General features: G+C 34.3%; 2 protein-coding genes and 1 long non-coding RNA gene across 11 annotated transcripts in view; 1 reads left to right on the top strand and 2 right to left on the bottom strand.

Moving 5' to 3' along the window:
• Positions 1-26,125, bottom strand: part of LOC135841990 (collagen alpha chain CG42342) — a 434,760-nt gene that overhangs the window by 248,708 nt on the left and 159,927 nt on the right. The window lies entirely within an intron of this gene.
• Positions 1-26,125, bottom strand: part of LOC135841992 (uncharacterized) — a 196,694-nt gene that overhangs the window by 89,959 nt on the left and 80,610 nt on the right. The gene's annotated exons all lie outside the window — the stretch shown is intronic.
• LOC135840039 (uncharacterized) lies at positions 12,108-16,061 on the top strand. The gene is made up of 6 exons (XM_065356353.1): positions 12,108-12,584; positions 12,811-12,984; positions 13,195-13,287; positions 13,430-13,545; positions 15,528-15,704; positions 15,803-16,061. The coding sequence occupies exons 1-6, from the start codon at positions 12,467-12,469 to the stop codon at positions 15,884-15,886; spliced, it is 762 nt and encodes a 253-aa protein (XP_065212425.1). The 5' UTR covers positions 12,108-12,466; the 3' UTR covers positions 15,887-16,061.

Genomic DNA, 26,125 nt, shown 5'->3' with positions numbered 1-26,125 from the left:
GAAGCCCCACAGCTTCACCAAAAAAATCGAAAAAATGTCCGGTTTGACCTCTACACATGACATGATCTGATTTTGAAAAAAATCGAAGACCACCCCCTCGTGTAAAAATCCGTCGATTCGGCATAGAATGACCCACGATGGTAGTTAGTTGCTTTTCCATACGTGATCCATGTGCATAAGCACACGATAACGATAGAAATAAGCACCTTTGATAGTAAAATGATACAAATACACGACACACAAACTCGTCGAGATGTTAGTTTTTGGTCGTGGTAAACTCAGTTCGTTTCTATGTGGTCGTCGTCGTCAGTTGATTTTAACAATATCGTATTACCCAGCCGCCACTAAGTCAAACAAAGACCCTTTTTACCAGCTGACATACTCTACTCTATGGGAGTATGTATGTGTACGCGAGAAACGACCAGATGAAGAGGAGAAAAAAAATAGTTAGGAAGTGAAGAAGACGACCAAGATGAGAAAAAAAACTGTATTGGCTATTGTTGTGTACATTCACGTACACAGTCGACTTGGTCGTCTTCTTCATTTTCTTATTAAATTCACCACTTAGGTAGTATAGATAGATAACTAGGCACTAGTAAAAGTAAAGTACCACATGCAGCAGATCTGTAAAGGTACTTATATCGTGCTCGGATGGATACACATTACACATACGTATAAAACGTGACCACCTCTATCCTTGGCCGGGTCTTCTTCCTGAATCGAGGACAGCAAAGTGTACCTATACAGATCTGATTAGAGTATAGAGCAAACGAGAGTACTTACACAAAGTAACCAGATCTGTCTAATAGGTAAAGTGGGCAATGGGCATCGTGTAAGGGGTTATTTTCGTGACTCACCTGCAAGTTCAAGGCCCTCGTGTAAAAAAAAAAGTACACGTAGACATTAAACCCAGGTAACTAATTTGCTCCTTCGAGTAAAATAATACCAAACGAAAGGCGGGGGCATAAGGTGCAAAAAAAAGGTAACCCAGTAGCAGACTAGCAAAATTATACGCAGCCAGAGAGCCAAAGCGAAAATATTAACGATCAAGATACGCTGCTCGTTGGCTCGTTAATTAAAATATAAGATCGGCGTTTATTGAATACAGCACGGTTGCCAGGTCTTTAGATAGTACACCTTTACCTACACACTATAAAACTATACGTATCTCGTTTATTTTACCTACCCTGATATTTTGACGTAAGAAAAATTACCTTTTAATTTAATGAATTCGACGAACCGTAAGGGCGCGGTGGGGATTTGATGTTGTGCATTTCGCCTTCATCGTTGGTTGGTTATCTTTTGCCAAGAGCTAGAGCAAACGATAGTTACGTGGAAAACTTTGTATAGGTACCCGGGATGTGGGTTGAAAACAAAAACAACGTGGAGAAAAAATACAAAAACACTGCGCTATTCGAACGATGCCCGATGCTTCTTTTTTTTACCCCCTGCCAAGAAATGCAATTCGTGACAAAAAGTCAATAGATTGGGGTTAGCGTGTGTTTGTGATGCTTGCACAGAACGGGTGGGTAGTTGGACCATCAACATTGACAGATCTAATCGTAGTGGAGAAGAAATGAAATAACAGTAATGTTTCGGATTCGAGAGAACGAGATGAAGGACGAGGACGACACGACGTGCATTGCATTTCAGAGAATGTATCAGTATATCGTTGCAATGACCAGGGAAAGGGGTGATTATGGGATGAATTATATACGAAAGAATTCTTTATAGTTTATTTTTTTCATTCGATAACATCATTAAAGAGTACATACTACTTTATTGCACTTGATGAATAAAAAAATGCTCGGATCCGGAAGTTCGTCGAGCCCTGCCATCGATACAGCCCTCGTGGTATTTTACTCGTGGAAACCCCCCAAAAATTCACTCGAGGAAAATAGAAAAGAAAAAAGCAAGGAACAAAATGTCGAATATCATTAACGCTGCGCTTCGTTTCCTACGAGCGAGCTCGCCTTCGCCATTTTTTTTTTGCTTCGAGTTTTGGTCTGCAGGAATGGGAAACAATGAAAGACATCGTAGGAATAAAAATAAACGATAATCACCCCAAAAAAAGTCGGTGTACATTGAAAATAAAAAAATCGGACGTGGCTACGAGGGCCACGATCGTATTTGTATGTTTTTTTTCGCGATGCACTCGAAATGCCATATCAGCGAGATAACCTTTCGACGGTTTTGTTCTCCGGATCAATGACTATTGCAAACGATTGTCGTTGTATTGGTCTTGAAAGGCCATATTTGAGAATAGATGGAAGAAGACGAAAAACACACCTCGAAGACGGCAGCATTGTCTATACGTATTACGAAGAAGCAAAGTTTACCTGGTAAAGGATTAGAGAGGCGAAGAGAGAAGGATAAAATACCAACCAAGCACACGAGCACGACGCGACGCTGCGACAAAAGGTTAAAATTACGATGAAATTATCGCAAACGTCGACGTTATTGTTTCGATACATGACAGAGAACGCAGCCTAAAGCCAGATTTAATTTTCCAGCTTATACCTTAGATAAGTAGGTATTTGGTATAGAGGACTAGAGGCACCTACACCGTGTAATCGGATTGAAAAATGTGCTCGACATGGAAACCCTAACCCGAAGGCCAAAGCAACACCTTCGTTTTGAAAGCTCGAGTATGCTCGACGAGACTAATTTTTAATTAACATCGGGGGGAAAAATAATGCTCGAGTAATTAGTATAGATGGGGAATTTTGCCGAGTCGACTCGATGCTCAGGATTGATGTCTTGGTGAGACCAGTTCTGTTATGGGTTTTACGAACAGCCTGCTCAATTAATAGGTGTGTAGGTATACTCGTATGATGCTTTTGACCAAGCATGCAAAGTGGCTCTGCTCGTGTCGCAACCACCTTTCCTCTCTTTTGGATCGTTATATTTACAATAAAATTGATTTTTACCTCGACAATTGCTCATGAATATTGCACAGAAAGAAGTGACTCTGAGAGTGGTTTGGGATTTATATAGTAACAATGGGCTATGTCAACCCATAATCTCAATTCCTATTTTTTGAACTGGATGTGACCCTATTGTTTGTAAAAAATGATTTTTTGTTGATTTTTCACTATTTGGAAATTATTCATTTTTTTTCATTCAACTTTTATCTCCTTGAAAAAAAAAAAAAAAAAACAAGAAAAATCAGTGATTTAAGGCCATCATTTTTTTTTCATTTGTTCACTTATCATCAATTATTTACCTACCTATTATTTTCATTCGATTTCGAAGTTTTTTGCAAAGAAAATCTGACTTTTCCAGACCGAGTAATTTCCCTGGGTTTTCCACGAGAATGGATAGTAGACACTAGACAGTAGACACTCTGTCAAAATCAAATTGTTCGATATAAAGTGAATTCACCAACTCTCAAAGTCATCCAATTTCAAAGGCGATTTAGAAACCACACATTTTTGGATTTACCACGTTTAATTTTGAAAATGAAAAGCTTGAAGTAATGAATTCTCCAACCTGTGACGTGTGATTATATCTTTCATATTTACGATTTTTACCACTGATTTTCTGAAACATAATTACGATCGATCCGAGAAAAGAACTTTTGGGATGCAAAATACTCGTATTTTCAATATTTAAAAATTGCCACATCCTCTGCCTTCATTTGCTTTTACCAAATGGAAGTACGCAGGGGCAGAGGGAATAGTAGATCCACTCTAGTTGTTCATATTAGTCAAAGCTGAAACTACGCGCATTGGGGCATATGTATGTAACAAGTCATCGACTATTCACTGATTACAAGAAAGTTTCGGCTTTTGTTTATTTTAAACGTTCAACGTTTCAACTTTCGCTTTTCAACACACTACGAATTATTTATCGTTTCCTGATTGAATCATTCAATGAACGATGTTTATAATTTGAGAAATCACAAATTCCAATAATTTTGTACGCTTCCTTTTAGTTACCAATTTATCCAGAGGACATCTGTTGAAAAATGAATAAATACCTAAAATGTGAAGTTATGTCGCTAAGAGAGCTTATTTCCATGCAATGAAAACCCGCATCGGAAATCCAAAAACAACATTTTTGGTACCTCATTCAATTAGGTATTTAGAAATGAAAAAATTTACAAAAAATTGTATTTTTTTCTGGTAATTTCCGAAGTCAAAACGTTACTGTTAATCTTAATAGAATGAAATTTGTCAGACAACACGTAGAGTCGAAAATCAGACATGAAATCTAACATAAATCTCAGCCACGAAGAAATATTCATCAGGTGTAATAGTATATTATGCAACTAGGGAGATAATGTGATCTTCAACGAATTTTGAGGTTTATTTCCCGAGCGAAGCGAGGGAAGTAACTCAAAATGGTTGAAAATCACATTATCTCCCCAGTTCCATAAAATATTTTACGTTTTTTAGGGAGAGAATCGCTAATTTGTCCGCCGAGCGATTAGCGAGCGGGAGATAATGTAGTAGATTATCTCCCTAGAAACGTAAATGAAAATTATCCATTGTCTATTTTTCATAGCTATTTTTGTAAATAGGATTTTATGCCTGATTTACGACTCAGTAATCCATTCCACGTACTGTCTGAAAATTTCATTCAAACAACAGTAATGTAACAGCCCGTTCATAAAGGCCAATATGAATTTTTTGGCAATAAAGTTTCGAGAGAATAAAGATGCAACAGTTATTAATGGTGGCACGATGGCTGCGATTTTCGCGGCCATAGACAGAGTATCACAGTGTACACGACTCGTGATACGTTTAAACGTAAGTCAATATTCAAATAATCTGATTGTCTTTTTCAAATTTGTACTATATTCGTTTTTTATATAGGAAAACAACTTATTGGCCACAGAAATCACCAGATTAATTACGTTTGTTTCGCATTTTTTTGGTTTGAGAAGAGAATTACAAAACAAGTCGTTTTTGGATTTTCGACGTGATTTTGCAATTTATTGAAAAAAGCTCTCTTGACGACATAAATTCACATTTGGTTTCTTCATTTTTCATCAGGGGCACATTCCATGTTCTCTGGGTGCACTGATCACTTTAGGAAATACAGAAAATTTAATAGTATTGGGTATGATTTCAAAAATATCTGGTGATTTCTATTTTCAGTTGCGTTACTTTATAATTTATGTACAAATTTTTGTTCATTCCACAACACCTTTTTTTAGTCGCAAATAAACAAAAACTTACTTTCAAATTTTCTTCGGAGATGACTTTTCTTTTTGTTTTGTAACCATCCCCCCCAGGTCGCTTTCTCAGTCGACAATTTTTCCAAAATACCCTAAAAAAAGTTTTGATACCTGCCACTTTGAACTCTCTAATGACGGTAAGCAAAAATTAAAGTTTTTTTTTTTTACAACTTCTATCAATTTTATTTCATGATTATGTAAACAATGTTCGAGTATCCACGCAGAACTATTTTTTTCAACTTTTCTGCAATCTGAAAAATCTGGAAGATGATGATACTCGTACATGAAGAGGCAAATTTGACCCACAATGAGGAAAGCCGCAAAAATGTCGGCACATTACGTGGCAAACACCAATACAGGTGAGACAATTTCTTATTTCGTAATATTGAAACATTATAAACATTTTTTTGAAGTGTTTTACAGTAAGTAATTTATTATTTGGTTTCCAATGATTTTCATCAATATCAATGCGTCTTTATTCGTGTTAAAGCATGAACACTTTTTCACGCAACATTAGCCAAATTTTAAATTTTCTCTAATAACATCGTGTTCACTTCGAAACATGCACATTGGAGAACCGTGGAATGTCTTTAAAAAATATATTTAAATACAAATTTTCGAGTCATCAAATTCACAGTTCCGAGTTCACACAACAAACGCGAATCTAATATGTACCTTGAAAAAATTTCCAATCGTTAATTTGCATTTTAACGACGCTCGATAGTCGTACCTATTTTATTGCACTATACATACGAGTACATAATTCGACTAAGATATCAGTAGCTGCATCCGTATCACTGTAGAAGGAAACTACTCCGCGGTATCAATCTGACGATGCCAAGATTGTTGGCTGGAACATCGCCAGACATATCGGAATTAACAATTTTTCAACACAGCGTCGTTCAAATTGACAGATGTTTACCTACGTATGCGTACTATTTGAACCGATACGTGGTGCGGCGACTTTTTATTCCTAAAAAGAATTCGAATTCTTAATCGAAATATTTTCCGATCACCGGCGAGATATCGACAGTAAATAAGGAGATAGGTATGTTTAGTCTTAAATCAAACGCCATCGATTTGGAGAACCATTTTAATGATTCTGCCAACACCATCGCAAGACTGTGCTTAGTCTATTTTAATGGGCATGACAGAATCGCTACAAAATAAGAATTTGTTCAAATGAACGAGTGTAAATGGCTATTTTACTTCAGAATGTGCTACCTGATGAGGCTACCAAGGTTCTGATAAGGAAGATACCTGGCAGAAAAAATTTTGAAGCAGACACAGCTAAATTGAGAGAGCATGCAAGAACACATCATCAGCCAAAACTTGAGATTCTAAAGTGCATTTTTCAACTTTCGATGAATTTTTGAAACTCAAAGAACTAAAAAGCCAAAAAATCAAAATTGTTACCAAATCGACAAAGAAGGCTGAAATTCGGCATGTACTCTATACTTTCGACCTTCCGAATCGATTGGTAACGATTTCAAATTGTTTTGAGTAGTTCTAAAACCTTCAGAAAATTTTCGAAAGTTGAAATTACCACAATATTTCACCCCAATGGAGTTGAAAGGCTAAAATTCACTCCATACCCCAATTTCAACATTCTGAGTCGATCGAAGGTGTTTTCAAGCTGTTCTTGAGCCTTCAGCCATTTTTTGGAAATTCTAAATTTTCGAAAAAAATATCATAAGAACTGTCGAAATTAACTTTAACCCGCATAAAATGCAACGAAATCTTGTTAGAAACACCCTTGATCGATTACTTCCTTTTTTCAGAATTAGTATAAATGACGGTTCGGAAGCGTACCATATTTTTCCGACGATTTCATGACTGAAAATTTCAAAAATGCACGATTCTGAGCCGGCAGAAACCAAATTCAGAAATAAATGTGTGTGTAATCGGTCAAAAGGGGTCACTGACATAGTTTAATGAAGGAATTTAGGCGCTAGAATTAATTTCGATCGATTTTATGACTCTTATTGGAGAACTGTAATCTACTAAAAGTTGCTGGAGACTCCAACATGGCTCAAAATCCTCTCCAGTCGACTGGGCATACCAAAAATAAAGAGACTGAATTTTAAATAGTACCATTTCAGTTCCATGGTGAACGGTTCAGCCATGATGTAGAAGTAAATATATTTTTCGAGTTAGCTACTTATCGATGCAGTAAGCAAATTTTTTTTTCAAAAGTTTTTCAGACAAAAGAAATTTATATTCGAATCTACACAAATGTACTCATTCCAAGAGTACTGCTAGAAAATCCCAACGGTGAACCATGAAGTAAGTAGTTTTTTTTTCACAATGCTGGCTTTAGCAGTTCTTAACACATTTGTGATTCGTGGAGCAAACGGTGAAAATATAGACAATTTAACGAAAATTGACAACATTGACCGGATACCAACTCGTATGATAAAAATATTTCAGCTTTTGATTTGAAGTGCTTTTTTTGGAAAAAATTTTCGTCTCACATTTTGAACTCCTGAAAAATAACCATGAAGAATTTCGTCAAGAGCCCAAGTAAAATGAAATCTCTGATTCCTTCTCGTCAATAATCACTAATCACCTTTTCGTGAAAAGCTGATACTTTTTTCCCACAGCCATTGAAGTAGAAATGTCATAGTGGGGATGTTTTTGACACTGCGATAAATTCGTGTTAATTTGTTATGATTGGGTGTAAGAATGCCTCAGTTTTATCCGACAAATACAGAAAAGACTTTTAATGAGTCTGGAATGATAAATGCCAATCAAGAACAGAACATTTGAAGTTGCCTCCTGAAAATATGTCGATTCGAGCAGGCGAGCACTGGCTGAAAAATATGGCATAAAAAAGTCTACTCTTCAATATTGCCTCACTATAATTATTAAAAACAATCCGAGTCAACTGAAATTGTGGACAGATACTGACAATTGATTCCTAATGGATTGAAATTTGGGATTTCCAAAAATAAGCATTCGAAAAAAAGTCATTTCTCAGCATGTCCAAAACATCCCACTACTGTCCATCACATCCACCAAAAATGGTGTTTTTTCAAAGTCCACTGGTTTGTTCAATTTCCAACTTGAAAATTTTTCGAGTAGGTCAAAATGTGCGTATTGAGATCCTCTTTCAAATGAGACCAAACCCACTTTTCCAGGTGTTTCTTATCGCTCGCAATTTCAAATCAAAGAAAAGTGTCAAAAACATCCTCCCTCTCCCTTATTTCAAGTTTGGTTTTACATCATGTTTTTAACCAATTATTTTTATTATTACTTACTTTAAGTTGACGAAAAATAAGTAAATGATAATACGTACGTTAGTATATGTTCATTTCGATTTCTAGGTAAGGTATCCTCTAATTTCATTTTGTCCAACTCGTGAAATTTTAACTAACGAAACGTGAATTTAAAAAAAGGGTAGGTAAGAAATGAAAATTACCGTAAGCATTGAGATACCACAGCACATATGTAGATCTCAAAAATCGTTCGCGTTGTCTCAAAATCAAATCCGAACAACGCGCAACGGTTGATCCGAATTTACACTCGAATAAGTAAGTGTTAAATTTTCATTAGGGATTCTTTTACAATAATTTTAAAAATCCAAAATTAATCTTGATTTCGTTTCGACCATTTCAAGCAAAGCTGCCCATTACGAAATGATCGATAATCCGATTCCCAGAAATTGAATCGATTTGGGATTTAATCAACTCAGACTCAAGTCCATTCTGTTCAGCTAGAATTACATTATAAGACTCGAATTGTGAGATTTCAGTTGATCGACTCAAATTGGAATTGGAATTTGATTTTCAAAAGGTACCGGTTTTAAAAAGTAAAAAACGAGAAAATGTAGAGTAGTGAAGTCATTTTTTTTTTCAATTTTGGCAAACTTTTCAGCTATATTGCCCGCCACACCTACCTAAATGGAATAATATTAAAGCGATCAAGTAAGTAATCAATTTTACCAGTCAAGTAAATGAAAAATTGTAAACGAATATCATTCATGAGAGCTTCTTGGTCGGTAACTCGATATTGAAGTAGAATAGTCAGCACTAATTTCAGGTAAAATGAGCGTTTAATTTTCAGATTATCATTTAAAGTAGTGCATCTTTTCCTCGAAATCAGCCCAAATATGGACCACATTCATCATTTTTTCCCATGGTCTATAATTTTAATTTAAAAATTGAAGCACACCACCTTGAGAATCCGTGACCCCTTTTCGGCGCAACCTATGTACCAGGCTAAAATTTATGTCAGCATTGATAATAAACTCGAAATACTGGGGTAGGTACATTAAATTGGAAAGTAAAGTACCTGATAAAAATGAGTTGGAAACAATCGAAGATTTTCAATTTCGCTAAAATTGCAATTATTTATGATGAATTTTAGACCAATGGGTACGGGTTACCCCTAAAGAGAATCGAGGGTTCCCAAAATGGCTCGATTCAGTTTTAGAAAAATATTTAAACGAGCAAAATTAATGAATTTGGTCGTCTATCTTGATACATTGGAAAGAAAAAAAAATTTTAGAGCACATCTAACCAAAATTGTTATTGAATAAAAAATATTTCAACAAAAATATCAATTTCACGGGCCCTTTTGAATGATTATGACCTACACATTTTGATAATACATTTGAGGAGCTTGGTGACAAAGTTAGACAAACGCCACAGGGTTGATTTTGAGAAAAGCTATGTTTTTTGTTACAAAAATATACAGCATTGTAAAGGTGAGGGATATTTGACAAATTGTAGTGATGATACTGAGTAACAAAAATACAAAAAATATCCTTCCACCATCACCCCCCCACCACTAATAAAAAGAACCTGAAAATGCACTTGTCTGATTTTGAAACCAAGATGAAGATAATTTGAAATTGAAGCTGTCTAGATCAGTTAGGTTTTGATACGTGTTGGATTTTTAACCCTCTTTCCATTTCTGAGGTCCCTTAGTTTCAAAATAGTACATAAAAGGTCAAAAAACGCGACCAAAGTTGCGCCTTAGTTTCAAACACGGACATGTGAACATTATCTTAGTTTCAAAATGAGACATATCCTGGATATGTCTGTTTTTGAAACTAAGACAATTTGCACATGTCTGTGTTTGAAACTAAGGCAAAACTTTAAGCACGTTTTTTACCCTTTAACGTACTATATTGAAAATAACAGACCTTGGCAATGAAAAGAGCGTTAAAAATCCTATAAGAATTAATATCTAACTTCTTGGTTTTGCATTCTCTGCAACGATGGATCTGATCATGGTGCGCCCATGCTCGAAATGCGGCATTTTTCTGCACGATGCCTGCGTTGGATTAACGAAACATGTCCTAAATGTTCTTAATTGTTTCTTTAAAATAAATTTCAATTATTTTTCCTTTAATTATAATCGCGAATTTCCAATTTTAATGTATTAAAAACTTTTTTTTTTATAAATTTCAATTAGGTATTTTCCTTTAATTAAAATCCCGAATTGTCAATTTCATGGTATAAATTGGTATCAAAAATTGTTTTTTTCATAAATTTCAATCGTTTTTCCTTTGATTAGAATACTTACCACATCGTTGATTTTAGGTACAATTTGTATGCTGTCCAGAACATGGCACCCAAAGTTATGTTCTGGACAAAAAAGTGAAAATTTTCAAATTTGAATTACTCCACCAGTTTTGTATTTAAAAATTTGCAAAAAATATATGATGTATGTGTCACCCAAAGGAATCGTTTACCGCACTTGATCAATTTTTTCCACATTACTGGGAGTCAAAAATCCGAGTTTGAACTTTTTTGTCCAGAACATCCTCCCTCTCCCCTAATGGTCATTTGAAAATTTGATAACCGGAGTTTGAAGTCACTGAAAACTAACCCAATTGCAACTTTCACTGGTTGATTTCAGCATCACAACCGGGAGTCCATTTCATTACCTTCCTTAACAATAATTCATAGTCAACAAAACGATGTTATTAATATCAAACGGAAAAAAGATGCATACTTAAATATGCTCAAAAGGTGACATCAAAATCGACCAGACAAGCAAACTTTGCAAACACGTAACACTGTAGACTTTCATAATAAGGAAAAAAATCGACGCAGCTCGTGTTTTTTTTTCCAAAAGAGCACTGTTAAGGTAGTCTCGGTCATTAATCAAGTTGAAGATAAACGAATTGTGGCGCGTTTAGCATACCATACAAACGTACGTTATAAACAGAGCACACAGGGAGCAGTGAGAAGAGCATATCGGCCAATGTAATTTTTTCCTCTTCTATTTTCTGCCTACGACGACAAAGACGACAACGACGTCGTTGCGTATTTTCCAAACCATTAACTCGCTCAGCCAGCTTATTGTCCAGGTAATTTTCTTACAACCCTCGTATATGCCTACCTTTTATGGGTTTTAGATGTTTGTAATTAATTCGACGTTAAAAAATTCCAAAGTCCGAAACAACTTTGATGAATATAAGAATGGTTTACTTTTTTCAAGGTTGAAACCTACGAATGATTCGTAGAATTGTAGGACACTTGATTTTATATGTAGTCGCGGAAATATTGGCGTGTTTCAGTGTGTCGAAAACTTGTTCGATCATTATACGAGAAAATATCAGACGACCTGTAAATGTACAATTTCATCAACTCGTCGACAATTTTTTCAATAATATTGGTTAGGTACATAATACTTACAGTTTTTAATAAACTCGATAATTTATTCCTATTGCCATTTCAGATGGAGATCGCTAATAAGAAGATCGTGAGAACAAATTTTAACGTATCGGTGATGATTTGTTGATTTCCTATACCTACTATACCTAGATATGTACATGTACATACAGCATAAAGTATCAAGTACCTCATTAGTGATTTTGTAATGGTCTACTAGGTACATTACATACCTCTACATTCGTATCTACAGAGCGGCGTTATAAATATGTGAACGTATGACATTGATGACTGGTTTACTTTGATGACCGAACAAGTAAAAAAAAAATCATCGCGGCCAGTTTAAGAATCAATGAAATGAGTATAATTTACTTGGACAATAACATTAAGCCTCCTACTCAATATTCGCCTCCTAATCGTGTACCACTCCTTGAAAAGGTGTATCATACTGAATACGCGCGGCGGTGGCGTTGTTTTGTTTATGATTTTTATTTCGATTTTTAGTTTTATTTTTTATTCGCTAATGTGAAGATCCGTTCGATGTTTCGAATATTTCGCGAATAATCTGTAGACCGAATGAATGAAAAGTTGTGTTCAGTGGTGTTCGGCTTGTTTCCTGTGTTATTTTATTTTTATTTTTTGTGCGTGAAGAAAAATGAATTCGGCTCAATTGGTTCAGCGTATTAACGGACCCAGTGTCGTACAACGAACTCAGACTGTTATCGATACTCGATCTACAGCTAAACCTATCAGGCATTTTGGTATTAGTCCCAGTAAGTATTGCGCATTCTTGTGATTTTTTTCCTGTAATTTTTGGATATTAGATTAAAATATAAGGCTAATAAAATCTATTTTGGCGAAACATGAGATTTTTGAAGCACCTATACTGCAGATTTGAGGCTGAATGATCCTACTTAAAGTGCAAAATTACTGTGGGGTGGGATTTTTTTCAATTTTTTGAGAATTAAAATTGATATTTTGTTTGTTTTTATTCTACAGCGATTGATAAAGAAGAAAATGATGGATCTGTGATGACTTTCACCTTCGTTTCGCACGATAAATTCGACGATGGACTTGATTCGTTGCCTTTTAGTGTGCAGCAGAATCAGCTGACGACTGCATTGAAACTCTCCTATCCTTATGGTATTATTCTTCAATCTAAAGAAAAATCAGGTCAGCATTTATACCTACTCGTATCATGAGTAGAATAAATTTAATTTTTTATTTGTTCTAACTTCGAAGCCTTTGCTTTATTTTGATGAAAAATGAAACCATCTGACTCGGCAGAAAAGTTTGAATTTTCAAAATAAGAAGCACTCTGGGCTCCCTTCCTCCTCCTACATTTTTGCTTAATCAACTCCTATATTTTTTGTCAATTTACAGCTGCTTATCCGGTCATACAATTTTCTTATGGAACTGAGCGCTTGGAGGCCAAAAATGACGAGTATATTATTCAAGGATTCAATAAAAATAGTTGTAAGTGTTCAGTTTTATGATCTTAATTAGGTAGCCTACATATACGTACCTAGAAGTAAAAATCATCACGTACATAGAACGATAAAATAAGCATTCAGCATTCATAAGATATTATTTTTAAAAAATTTTTTTCAACTTTCAGGCATTTATAAAGAAATGAGAGTACTAGAAGGTGACATCGGAAATGATCTATGTTTTCATCAGAACGTCCATTACATCATACTTGGTTTTAAAACTACCGATGTTAAATATAATCAGGTTAAATTTTTTTTTTGCATGTACAGAGTGTCCTTAATCGAAAAGATATAAAAATTGAAAGATCTTGCAAGAATACATCACCAGCCAAAATTTCAGTTGCGAGGCATTTTTCGATTTTTGGTGAATTTTTTGAAAATCAAGGGGTCACGAGAGAAAATTAAAATTTGGCCCAAATTGACCTAGAAAGCTGGGTATGAACTATATTTTCAACCACTCGAGTTGAGTGAAAACGGTTTCAAACCATTTTGAGCAGTCTTGGAGCCTTCAGAAAATTTTTGACAGTTGAAATTTCCACAAAATTCCACCCTATGAAGTTGTAAAGCTAAAATTTACTTCATAGGTAGGTACTCTTATTTCAACATGCTGAGCCGATTGCAAGTGTTTCAAGCCATTTTTGAGCTCTTAGCCATATTTTGGAAACATCAGATTTTCACAAAATGCCTTAGAAATCGCTAAAATTAACTTCATTTAGAAATTTCAATATTAAATAAGACAATGCAAACGAGGCTGAGCGAAGTAGAGGCAGAAGCTTTCAAAAAAATTTATAATCAAACGAGAAATCACCAAAATTTTCAGTGAGTCGAATTTTCGTAAACTTTCAAACTATCAAATCCTTCATGAAGTCTTTTTAAAAGTGTTTGAAAACCCAACTTATCAAAACTTGCACAATTTAAGTTATTAAAATCTGCACAATTTGTCAAAATTGGAACAATTTATCAAAATTTGCACAATTTTATAAAATTAGCACATTTTTATATCAAAATTTGCACAATTTTTTAAATCTTGCGCAATTTTTTCAGAATTTGCACAATCTTTTAAAATTTGCACAATTTATCAGAATTTACAGTATTTATCAAAATCTGCACAACTTATTAAAAGCTGCACAATTTGTGAAACTTTGCACAATCTATCAAAATTGCCACAATCTATCAAAATTGGCACAATTTTTTAAATCTTGCATGATTTTTTAAATCTTGCATAATTTTTTAAAAATTGGCACAACTTTTTAAAATCTGCACAATTTTTCAAAAAATTTCAAATTTTGCACAATTTTTCAAAATTTTGTTAAAATTGTTTACAAATTTTTGTATCCAGTAAGTAGGTAATTTTTTTTAATTTTTCAAAAGTATTTTACTGCAGTCGTCAAAATTACAAAATTCTTATTGTCAATTTTTTAGATTTTTTGAAAAATGTCATCTATTACAAAGATCAAATTTTCCTGTTTTTGTATTCTATAATTTTTCAAAATTTTAGGAAAATTTCATAAAAGTTGAACAAAATTTATGATCAATTTTTGAAAATTTGTCAACTTTGGTCTCTTTTATAGGAGCTAAAAGTTTATTTCTACAGATTTCTTGCAATTTTTCGGGAAACTGAAATCCGGAAGGCTCCAAAACAGCTCGAAACCACCTTCAATTGACTCAAAAGTCAAAATGTTGAAATTAGAATAATATTTAATGTATCTAAAGTGAATTTCAGCTTATACCAGCTTCATTTGGTGACATATTAAGAAAATTTCTCCTTTAGAAATCTTCTGAAGAAACCAGATTTGCTCAAAACAGTTTGAAACCGTTTCCAACTGATTTGGCTAATCCAAAATAGGGTCCATACCAAATTTCAGCTGTTCAAGTCATTTTGGCAAAATTTTAATTTTACCTCATACGATTTTTAAAAATTCATCAAAACTCAAAAAATGCACTTTTGACAACTGAGATTTTGGCTGGTGATGTGTTTTTGCAAGATATTTCGATTAAGCATTGTCCAGTTCAAAAATTTTTCTGCCAGTGGATGAACGAGAAATGAATAATACCTCCATTGGAAGACTTGTTTGATCAGAGCTGTTCGGATTTGACCTTCAATTCCAATGCCAAATGGTCACTCATCCCTTGGACACCTCGTGTTCATTTTTAAAATAAATACTTAATTTCTCTATTTCACAAATCTATTACAGGTATTCATATATTATTTGTGTGTACTTTCAGGCATTATTAGAAAGTTGGAGAGACTGGACCGGAGCAAGACATATTTATATTAATTTTCCAGAACAACTGAATCTCATCAAGATCACTTTATATCACAAACAAACCATCGAGGATGTTAATTTATTCTCGTATATTGTAGTAGTGAAGTGCGACGGTATCACTACTAAAGAAAAAGAAGTAAGTTGAGTCAAAAGTAGCTTGCATACTGCCACTGGAACTTTTTTAAAAAGTCAAGTACCTACATATTCTCACACATGATGTATTTTTTATTACAGACCATTTTGTTAGATTTCGTGCAAAGGTTTAGAGCAGAAATGACCTCCAATTTCGTTTCAGTTTATCAAGAAGTGATCACATAAAATCCATGTTTAGGTACTTCTGAAACCGAATTGGAAATTTCGCTGACTGTGAAGTTCTCACAAAAATTCATTAATTTATTGCTTATTTAACAATTTTTGTAACAAACGTACCTATTGACTTTCCCATTATAGTTTTAATTTATTCGACTAATAGAACATCGTTTTTACAATTCAACTTTGTGTTCCATTATTTCATACATCCGAATAATTTATTTTTTTTCAATTTAAATGATTCCAAGGTAACTCTCTGGATCCATTGGGAACTGTTTCGAACCGTTGTGAGCATTTTTGGAGCTTCCAGTAAATTTGAGAATCAGGTCAAATTGTTTGTCAGTGACTTGACTCCGAATGAAATGAATCTTTCGCGAATTACTTCATTCTTATCTTTCAACGTTCATTCAAATCGGAGATCATCATGTGGGAAGGTTCTCCTGTAAGATTATAAACCTGTAAATTTAAAATAAGTACCTAATTATTAGTTTTTTTAAATCATCAAAAAAAAAAAAAAAAATCGTTCATGAGCGAGTTGACTTGATATGAAAACAGCACGTCCAAAAATCTCTGATATTAATAATTTAGGCAGTACATTTCCCTTTTCTTTTGGTTCAATTTTTTTTTTTTTTGTGAACACTCAATAAAATGAATTTTAAAAATTTAATCAGAATGATCCCAAGAAGATGTCATCGAGGTATTTCCGCCTGCTGAGAATGAAACTAGCGCTACTTTTTTCAAACTAGAATTTTAAATTGTTGAAAAAGGATGTAAAATTGATGAGAAATTGAAACATCGGCCATTTAACAACCTTCACGTCGCTTTGAAGAGGACTAAAAGTGGTATTGAATTTCAAAGTAAATGAGTCAGCAGGTTCAGAAACTGTAATGGGTGGGGGGGGGGGGCGTCTTGACTGGGATTATACACAGGTGACAGTACTAAAGAATGGCAAAACACCACGTTTTATCCAAAAATTACCCCACTTCGAAGGCTCCTGGCTCAGTCCCCAGTACTGTTAGGAAGTTCAAAATTTTTCAGGATAGTCTCCCACTCAACATAAACATCTTCGCCAATTTTCCTCAAAATCCAAGTCATTTTTTTCACTCCACCCTGAAATACATTCACTGCAGGTAGGCACCTATATTTACACCAAACACATTCCTCGTTGATAAAAAGACAAACGAGGGGAGAAAAAACAAGCAATGCATAACAAATTTGAAGAAAAAAAAAACACAACAACAAAAAAAAGACAACCATAAGAGAAAACAACACTGTCGTGACATTTGGTACAGGCTTTTTTTCGTCTTTCTTCTTTAGGAACAAAGATTATGTCAGTTGGACAAATGTAAAACGTTGTGAGAGAAGTTTCCGAGAGCAGATAAATGTATTTGTGACAGTTTTACAATTGCACGTTAGGGTCATTACCTCTAAGAAGGCTATGTTAGCGTTTGCGAACACTGGTTGGGGTTTTTTCATCGTCGAACAAGAAGGCTCGTCGCGGGCTTGTTTATTTTCTTATTTTTTTAAAATTTCGTTACGTATAACTCTATTTATCATAATTTTCACCAAAGCGTGGCAGGTTTGTTAAGAGAGTACCTTATGTTTGCACAAAGGAAACGATCGTGTGTCGAGTAGTACTACACTTTTTTTTTAGATTTTCGGGACGAGAAAGAGAATTTTTCTGATACGTGAATGAAATTCTTAAACCGAAGTGAAATTTAAGAAACGTATAGGTAGGTACAAACTACAAAGTGTTTGGTTTTCATTTATTGTAGACGTAGTTATAGAAGCGGTTTGTGTGAGTCGAGTTTTAATTTATACGATAAAGATGATAATTCGTCCGATTCTGGTTTAATTAACTTAACGAATTCGCCAGATCAATAGATACGATTAACAGAATAGCGTTAATGATCGATTCTATGGCGATTAATCGATTAATACCGAGAACCAGTTCAAATCTTTCATGTCTCACAGCGAAATATTCCGGTCGTGGAATTGGTAATACGTATTAGTAGTATAGAAGTGAAAATGTAAATCGATTCCAGTCTGAGGTAACTAAATAATGGAACGTGGTGTAATTCGTGTCTGCATACATGCTACTCGTACTCGTAGAAGATATACGTACATTCATATAATGCGATGTACTCACTGCAGCAAAATGGCAGGGGGTGTGAGAAACACGAAGACTCTCTTTGGAAGAGAAAAACGACAGCAGGGTTGCAAAAACGCACATTCGGTAGCAGATAAAGATCCAACAGTTGAACAGAAATGCAGTACTATGTACCTATAAGAAGATTACAGTGGCGTTCTCGTGTATAATTTAAAGTCTTAATTGAGTTTAAGAAACAGCGTGGTTTCATATACACGTATATTTCTCTTCAATTTCCCCTTCCATCTTGCCCAGCCATCTCTGCCGTAGGTTCTTTTTGCTTATACACTTATATAGCGGAGGAGGTTTCCTTTCATGTTCTCTGACATCTAGTTCGAGAAAACGAGCGGAAAAACTTACGCCGAGGGAAGAAGGGAATTAAAAATTAAAGATGGTTTTTGTTTTTAGTTTTAAAAAGATAGAATACCCTCGAGGTTAAATGAAGCAGAAAATTTTTTCCTCAAAAATGCAAAAGAATTACACAACCAGAGATGGTTAATTCTTCTTTCGCGAAACAGACAGTCGAATGGATGCGGTGGCGTGGTACGTAGTACAAGTAACTTAAATTTCGAGTAGATTGGAGTTTTTTTTTCTTTACTTTTTTTTCTTTCTTTTACGCGATGTTTCGCTATCCTACTCGTATTATGAACTAGATTCCGGTAAATTTGAAAATTTAATTTTATAACTACTTTGCCGCGAAATGTTTGATGCATGTGAAGTCGTTGTCTGCCTTTCTCTAACTCTTCTTGCGTTTCTTTGTGAACTTGGTAATTATTCAAAAAGATGAGAATGAAATTATGCGGAAATTTTTATCCTCGTGGAATTACGTTTGATGTCTTTATGAGAGATGAGCGTGTCGATACAACGAAAAAAAAATATATGGCGTAGCAGGCAAATGTCTGCTTGGTTGTCGATTTTTTTATTTCAAGAGGAAGTTTACTGTTCGTGAAATAACGTGTGATTTTGTCAAAAAATTTGAGAATAGTATGCAACAATTTATCGATATATAGGCAGAGTGTCTACTAAAATCAAAAAAGCGAATTTCTCGCCTATATTTCTTGCTTCCAACAATGAAATTTCTTACTCCTCTTCATATTTACACATAGATAATCTTCGCTAACCCCTCTAACCCCCCCCCCCCACAAATTTTCTCAAAAATTTATTCTTCAAAGCAGAGAATTGAATTAATTTCCTAAATAAAAAAATAGTAAAAAAAACATAATAAAAACAAATTTTGAGGCTAGTCTACTGAAGTGAATTCAAAATTCTATAATGATAACTGAAAAATTTGCACTTTTTAAATGGTTTGGGTATTACCTGGAAATCAAAAATTTCCTATTTAATTTTTGAATTCTTAAAATTTTTGGAAAATTTTCAATTCGAAAAGTAGAACAACATCAATTTTAACAAAATAAAAACTTGAAATTTTGGTGGGATAACTTCGATTTTTCAGAGATTTTTGATGTGAATTTTTGGAAATTTTCTTGCTTTTGGAAGGAATATCTATACTATTTTCTAACTTTCTTGCCACCCATGCGAATTTCTCGCCTTTTTCTAACTTTCTCGCCTTTTTCTTGCCAGTAGACACTCTGATAGGTCATTCTACATGAAGACGAATTATTTCTGACCTTACAAGAAAAACTTCACTATTTGTCAACTCAGATTGAGTAAAAATTTTCCTCACAGAATGAGCATATCAACTAGACCTCAAAACCAAATTTTGGACTGCCGAAAATGATTCTTAGATTTTTTGGAATCCATAATGATTTTTTTGCAAAACGAGCACCTAAACATGGAGATAAAAATCTGAAGATCGATTCATATATATCACTGTTCACCCTCCCACCCCCTTTCAAATCGATTGTCGCAATTTTCGATCCGTCTGGAGCTTCTAACAAGGGGGTAGAAGAATTATTGAGTAATCTGTTGCAAAAATTGAATTGGAATTTTTTTTCAATTTGAGACTTTCAACTTGTGAAAAATATACTTTTCAACTCGTCATCTCGAATTTGTGATTCACCTGCTCTAATCAATTTGGAATATCGAACTCGTGACAGGATTAAATTTTTGCACGAAAGAGCATGCGGAAGGTGTGGATTGTGTATCAATTGTGGAAAAACTGAGGTATATTTTGATTCAAGATTATACAGTATGTCCCATTTATGACGCAACCCAATTGGTTATTCGAAACAAAATATTAAAAACAAATGCATCTTATCGTAATAAATGTTGATGACGATCACTCAACTGCTGTTTGCAAGTCAACTCGCGCTTCTATAGGTTTCCAAACTTTTTTTTTGCGTATTTTCTGTGAAATTTGCGATTTTCCGAAAATTCTTTCATTACATTCAGAAAATAGCCCTCAATACCGGATTTATTCAGCGCCGTATGGTCTGAATACTTCCCTGGGAACCCCTCAATAGTCTTTTTACAAGAATCAGTCTGTAGGTACTGCTCAGGATTGAATAACTGCCGTGGTAATGAAAAAATTTGAGCCCCCCGAATTTTTGCAAACCTGTTTTCAAATAAGACGCTCCTCTCAGAAATCATGCAACTGCATAAAACTAACAAAACATGCTGTACCTACATTCAAAAATGTTGCCTCTACCACCCTGAGCAGTTGGTTTCGGTTTAAGGGTGTTTGGCTCGCGCACACAGACGTTTAAACTCAGGGTTGCGTCATAAATGGGACATACTGTAGCATGCCTGAATTTTGAAACTAATCAGAGTAATCTGCTTCTTATAGTTGAGTAGGTGCCTTTCTGATCTAATTTTTGGATCGCCATCTTACCCCTTACTCTACAAACGAGGCGAAATTGCAATTCGATAGGGGAAAAAAGGTACTTACCGAACATTTTTTCGGTAAAAATCCTCCCTGTTGTTTCATTGGAAGATGGATTTTGTAGAACAAGTTAATTCGCAAAAGTCTAGTAAGTAATTTCATTTTTTTTTTTTTTTTTTTGCTTTTTGAAGCACAAATCCAACTTGTGCGACAAGACTACATAAATATAGTACATATTATTTCAGAAATCCTCAAAAATATCAAAATACAGGCACATCACTAGAGGACAAAATTAATCCACCCCGATCTAGGTATCAAAAAACAACATACCAAAATGTAGTCGTTTCGTACATATCGTACAACGTACAAATACGACGACGAGTATATCTATTCGTTGGAAATAAACTGACAGAGTATTTTCGAAATACTTGCCAAAAGTAGGTACTTTTCAACATCTCGACAACTCGACTCGAGCTAATCTTCTTATCGCGCCAACATGAACGTTGAACGTCTCTTTTTCTCTCTAAACGTATCGTAGGTACCTACTCCGTACTTTGTATACTTAGACACGTTTCGCACGAAACAATAACCATTTACCATTAGTTTGTCTGCTGTGGTAGAGTCGATGGACGAAGAAGGTAGGGCAAGGAACCGAGTATATGTAGTTCAGAGTTACCCAGTCCAACAACACATGAGCTCTTGATATCGGTTACAGCTCGTCGTCGCAAATTACTCTCGAGTATTTACTTAATAATACTTTGTAGCGAGAGTGTAGTATGTTGTATAGTTTAGTCTACTATTATTACACACATACGAAGATGTTGGGGTAAGAATTTCCGGTATTCTTCGGTTCGTCCAAGAAAAGCGAGAAATTATTTTCTTTTACTTTTTTTAAATTTCATCTACGAAAACATGTATGCCTAATAACGAAGTCCACACGAAAAAGTCTAAAAACGAAGAAAGAGTCTAAATTCAATCAGTAATAAGTAAGCTGATATAAAAATTCCTCAAATACTAAAAAATCGTGCTCAGTCCAAAAAAGCAGAGATAGTAAGGAAGAAATGAGAAATCATCCAAGAACAAATATAAAAAGAGAATTTGTAATTAGTTTACTGACAAATTTATACATACACATGCCAATGCCAAAATATTTGCGCATCATCAATTTAATAATTAAGAAGATATGACATCACACAAGATTAGGACCAAAAAATATGTCCCGAGATTTTCTTTAAAATAAGTAGGTTTACTCAGCAAAATTCAAAGATGCATAACCCCATAATTGATTACTGTTCGTTCAAGCAACGCACCTTTCACTGAACGAACCAGATGTCACTTTTCCCATACATGAAGGATATACTGAATTTTCTTATTTTTAAAATAGAAATTGATTATGGGGGAAAATCAGAACTTCGAGCAAAATATTGAGCATATTTATTTATGAATAAAATGTTGGGAGTTGGTGAGTTGATTCCCAAAATGGAAAAAGTGTACGAATTGATTCCCACCTTTTATTTTCAAACGTCCGAATTGATTCCCACCTTTTATTTTCAAACGTCCAAATTGATTCCCACCTTTTATTTTCAAGTGTCCGAATTGATTCCCACCTTTTATTTTCGAGTGTATGAATTGATTCCAGCCTATTAGCGTTACCCAGGAGACATCACGAGGAGGTTGGCTGGGTTGTCTCCCAAAAAATATGTTGCTATAAAGCTTTTAGAAAAAAAAAAGGATCATGAGAAGGTGAGAAGGATGGTTATAAATCTATGTACATTGTACATAATGAAATTAACTAAACGCTTGTGTGCAGAAACTTGAAACATACATAAATGAGAAACGAACTCCAATGACGTGATCTCCTTCTTGCTGTATCGATTCATGGTTTCTTCAATGAAATTAGGCTTTTCAGTTTTCATATTCTGAGTTGTTCCATTTAAGAGGAAGTAAACGAGAGGTATGAAAACCGAATCTTTGTACCCATGAATCGTAAAAATCTGAGTGAAAAACTTTGGGCAGGATTTAAAAGTGCTATCCACGTATATCTTCTTCACACTACATAAAACGTTCAAGTTCTTAGCCGTGGAGAAACCACATACGTAATAAAAAAGTACATGGGAATTAATTCGTACACTAGAAAATAAAAGGTGGGAATCAATTCGTACACTTGAAAATAAAAGGTGGGAATCAATTCGTACACTCGAAAATAAAAGGTGGGAATCAATTCGGACACTTTCATTTCAAAAAAAATCAAACGGGAATCAACTCACCTACAGCCAAAATGTTTACATGGTCTTTGGTAATAATTTATTTGAAATTTATTTATCAGAACTCAATGCCCATCTTCATGAGACAAAACATTGAAAAAATGATCCGAAACATGATGAAATACAGTACTGAAACAGAAGTAAATCCGAATGCGATAGGTAAAGCGAAACGAGGCAATAAATACTCCCCAAAGGTGAGAGAATTTGCTATGGGAGTAGAGTTTTATTCGTCTCGAAATGAAACTATTTTTAACATGCGACAAGGCAACCAGTTTCTCATTCACCAAGTCACCAATGCTCCTTTTTCCTCATCAAAACATGAAGTCCTATAAGACAGCTTCAAAAAAAAAATGTCAGCAACACAAAAAATTAATGATCTCAATGAGGTTTTGAATTACCCAAAATGATCCAAAAATTGCACAAATTGATGGAAAAATGGAATGGTCATCCTGAGAAAAACTTCACTTCCTGTCACATTGGAACCACAATCTCGTTAAGCGACTCAATTTTGACACGGTTGGAGAAAATGATGCTGATAGGGGGAATTGAACCAATAGGAAATAATTTCAACAGCCAGGTAAGTAAGTAATTGATTTTTTTTCCAATTTTAGAAAATTTGACATCATATCAACCAGCAATTTTATTAATTTTTGGTAAATTAGATACCGATAACTACGTACTTATTATCAGTAACTCTGGAAAAAATCAATAAACTGCAACGTCACACTTTCCAAAGTGCTTTCTGAACACTTCATCAAACTTTTGAAAAATTAGTAGAAACACTATACACAGTTCTTCTCAATAGCATTTCATTATTGAAATGAAAGTAAAAAATAAGTCCCGATTCAAACCTTTACGTTGCAGAGGAGACTTCGCCTCCAGTTGCCTTTTAACGATAGTCGCTAGGCATTTAATTTTCAATTTATTCAATTTTTGAACTAGATACCTAGGAAAATTACAATTCCCATGGAACTTAAAATTTTTCATCTAGACAGCAGAAATATTTTCATGCTCTAGAAAAAAAAATTGAGTAAAATTGCAGAGACCGATGGCTCTACCTACACAAAAGCTTACTTAGGTAATAATGATACCAATGAACGGGATGAGTAACCAGTTTCGACTGATTGACCCATTGAATTTGCAAAACATGAAGCAGAAATTTCATCCATGAATTTGCCTGTCATAATGGCCAACCACAAGATTGCACAAGTACCTCTACTCAACAATTAGGCGAACCGTAAAAGCGATGTTCGTACGCCTCCAGAACATACTACTTAGTAAACGCACTCAATTTGGCAAACTTAGAAGAACACAATAGTACATATTTGGAGATAATAATAGGAATACATGCTGATTGAAAAATCACCTCACAAAATTTTACCCTGTCCAAATATGTAAGTTCATCTCAAAACTAAAGATGCTGTCAGGTAAAGCAAAATTCAGAGATTGGCTATGGCAAAGCTTTCATACTTAATAAGAAAAAGGAAAACTAGAAAAATAACTGGTAAGTGATGGGACCCTGAAAAAAAAGAACGATTTAGTGAGTAACGCAACTAAGAATCAATCTCAGTGTAAACGCATCCAATTCAGAAAACTTGGAAGAAAACAGTCAACAAATTTGATGAAGAAAATAGAAGTAAAGTACATGTTGATTGAAAAAATCATCATGGCTGACTCATTTCTCCAATATTTCTGATTAGGTCATCTCAAAATCAAAAACCAGGACTAGCTGACAAACAGAACCTTCAAATCATTCAATAATAGCTGATTTCTTCCATTTTTATTTCACTGGACAGTGAAAACGATTACCATGAACCGGTGTAGCTGTTGGGTTTTGAATAATTTTTTCAAATATTTTCGAATATTTTGGAAATTTTTGCATTTTGAGAATCGCAACACAGTAAACGTAATTTTCACAGAATATTGAAGATGAAAACATGGCTGTTTTTGACGATGACGATGTTGATGATTGATGGAATGATGATGATGTTTCTTTTTTTGACGGCTAAAATAAAATTTCAATTCAAACATTTTGTTCTATTTTGCGAATAGTGTGCGTAATAAATTTAGGAAACCAAACCAAACGATGTAGCCATTTTTGTAATGTGATTGTCAAGACGAGTGAACTACACCCATTTTGAATTCGAATATTTTCGAATATTTTTAAGGAATTCCAATATTTCGGGATTGAATAGGTAACTGAGGGGGTCCAATGAAGTTCTAAAATTTTTAAAACAGCTAAAAATTGCATAGAAGAATGAAAAAATTGAATGAATCACATTTCGAGTTTTTTTTTGGGAGGGGGGCACAAGGCACCTCTCAACTATCGGACGAATTCAAAACAACTTAACGGAACTCGAAATTCAATTATACTAGTAAACACACGCAATTTGACAAACTTAGAAGAACACAATAAACGCAATGGTATTTGAAGATGATAATAGGAATACATGCTGATAGAAAAATCACCTCATAAATCTAGCCCTGTTCAAATTAGTTCATCTTAAAACTATGATGCTGTCAGGTGAACAAAATTCAGAAATTAGCTATAAACCCAGCTTTCATAATGAGAAAGAAAAAAGAAAACTAGAAGAATAACAAGTGAGTGATGGGATCCACGAGAAAAATTAAATTTCAATGCAAATAAACTTGACCTACAAGTATTTAAAGGAAAAAAACTGAGAGAAAATGCTGAGTGGAAAATTGACTACCAGCTTTTGAACTGTCCAATATTTTTTAATACATATGTACTTCATCTCAAAAATTAAAAAAAAAAGGTAATCTTGTCCCCGAGCATTTATAGTAAAAAAGAAAATAAAAAATTACATGAAGAACTGGTAAGTTATGAAACTAAGAATCGATTTCAATAACGTAAACGCATCCAATTTTGTAAGCTTGGAAGCAAATTTGATGAAGAAAATATGTAGAGAAGTTAGGTACTCGTACATGCATGCTGACTGAAAAAATAAGATCATGGCTGACTAATTTCTACAATACTTTTGATTAGGTCATCTCAAAATCAGAAACAAGGACCTGCTGACAATAGAAATCCA

Source organism: Planococcus citri, chromosome 3 (assembly GCF_950023065.1).
Source record: "Planococcus citri chromosome 3, ihPlaCitr1.1, whole genome shotgun sequence".
Classification (NCBI taxonomy): Eukaryota; Metazoa; Arthropoda; class Insecta; order Hemiptera; family Pseudococcidae; genus Planococcus; species Planococcus citri.
The sequence above is the reverse complement of the archived record's forward strand: the minus strand, read 5'-3'. Positions and strand labels throughout refer to the sequence as shown.

Excerpts from the sequence above, each read along its gene's own strand:
- LOC135840039 (XM_065356353.1), top strand. The coding sequence starts at position 12,467 with ATGAATTCGGCTCAATTGGTTCAGCGTATTAACGGACCCAGTGTCGTA. Across the intron at positions 12,585-12,810 it reads GCATTTTGGTATTAGTCCCA|CGATTGATAAAGAAGAAAAT; the intron begins GTAAGTATTGCG and ends TTTATTCTACAG. Across the intron at positions 13,546-15,527 it reads CCGATGTTAAATATAATCAG|GCATTATTAGAAAGTTGGAG; the intron begins GTTAAATTTTTT and ends GTGTACTTTCAG.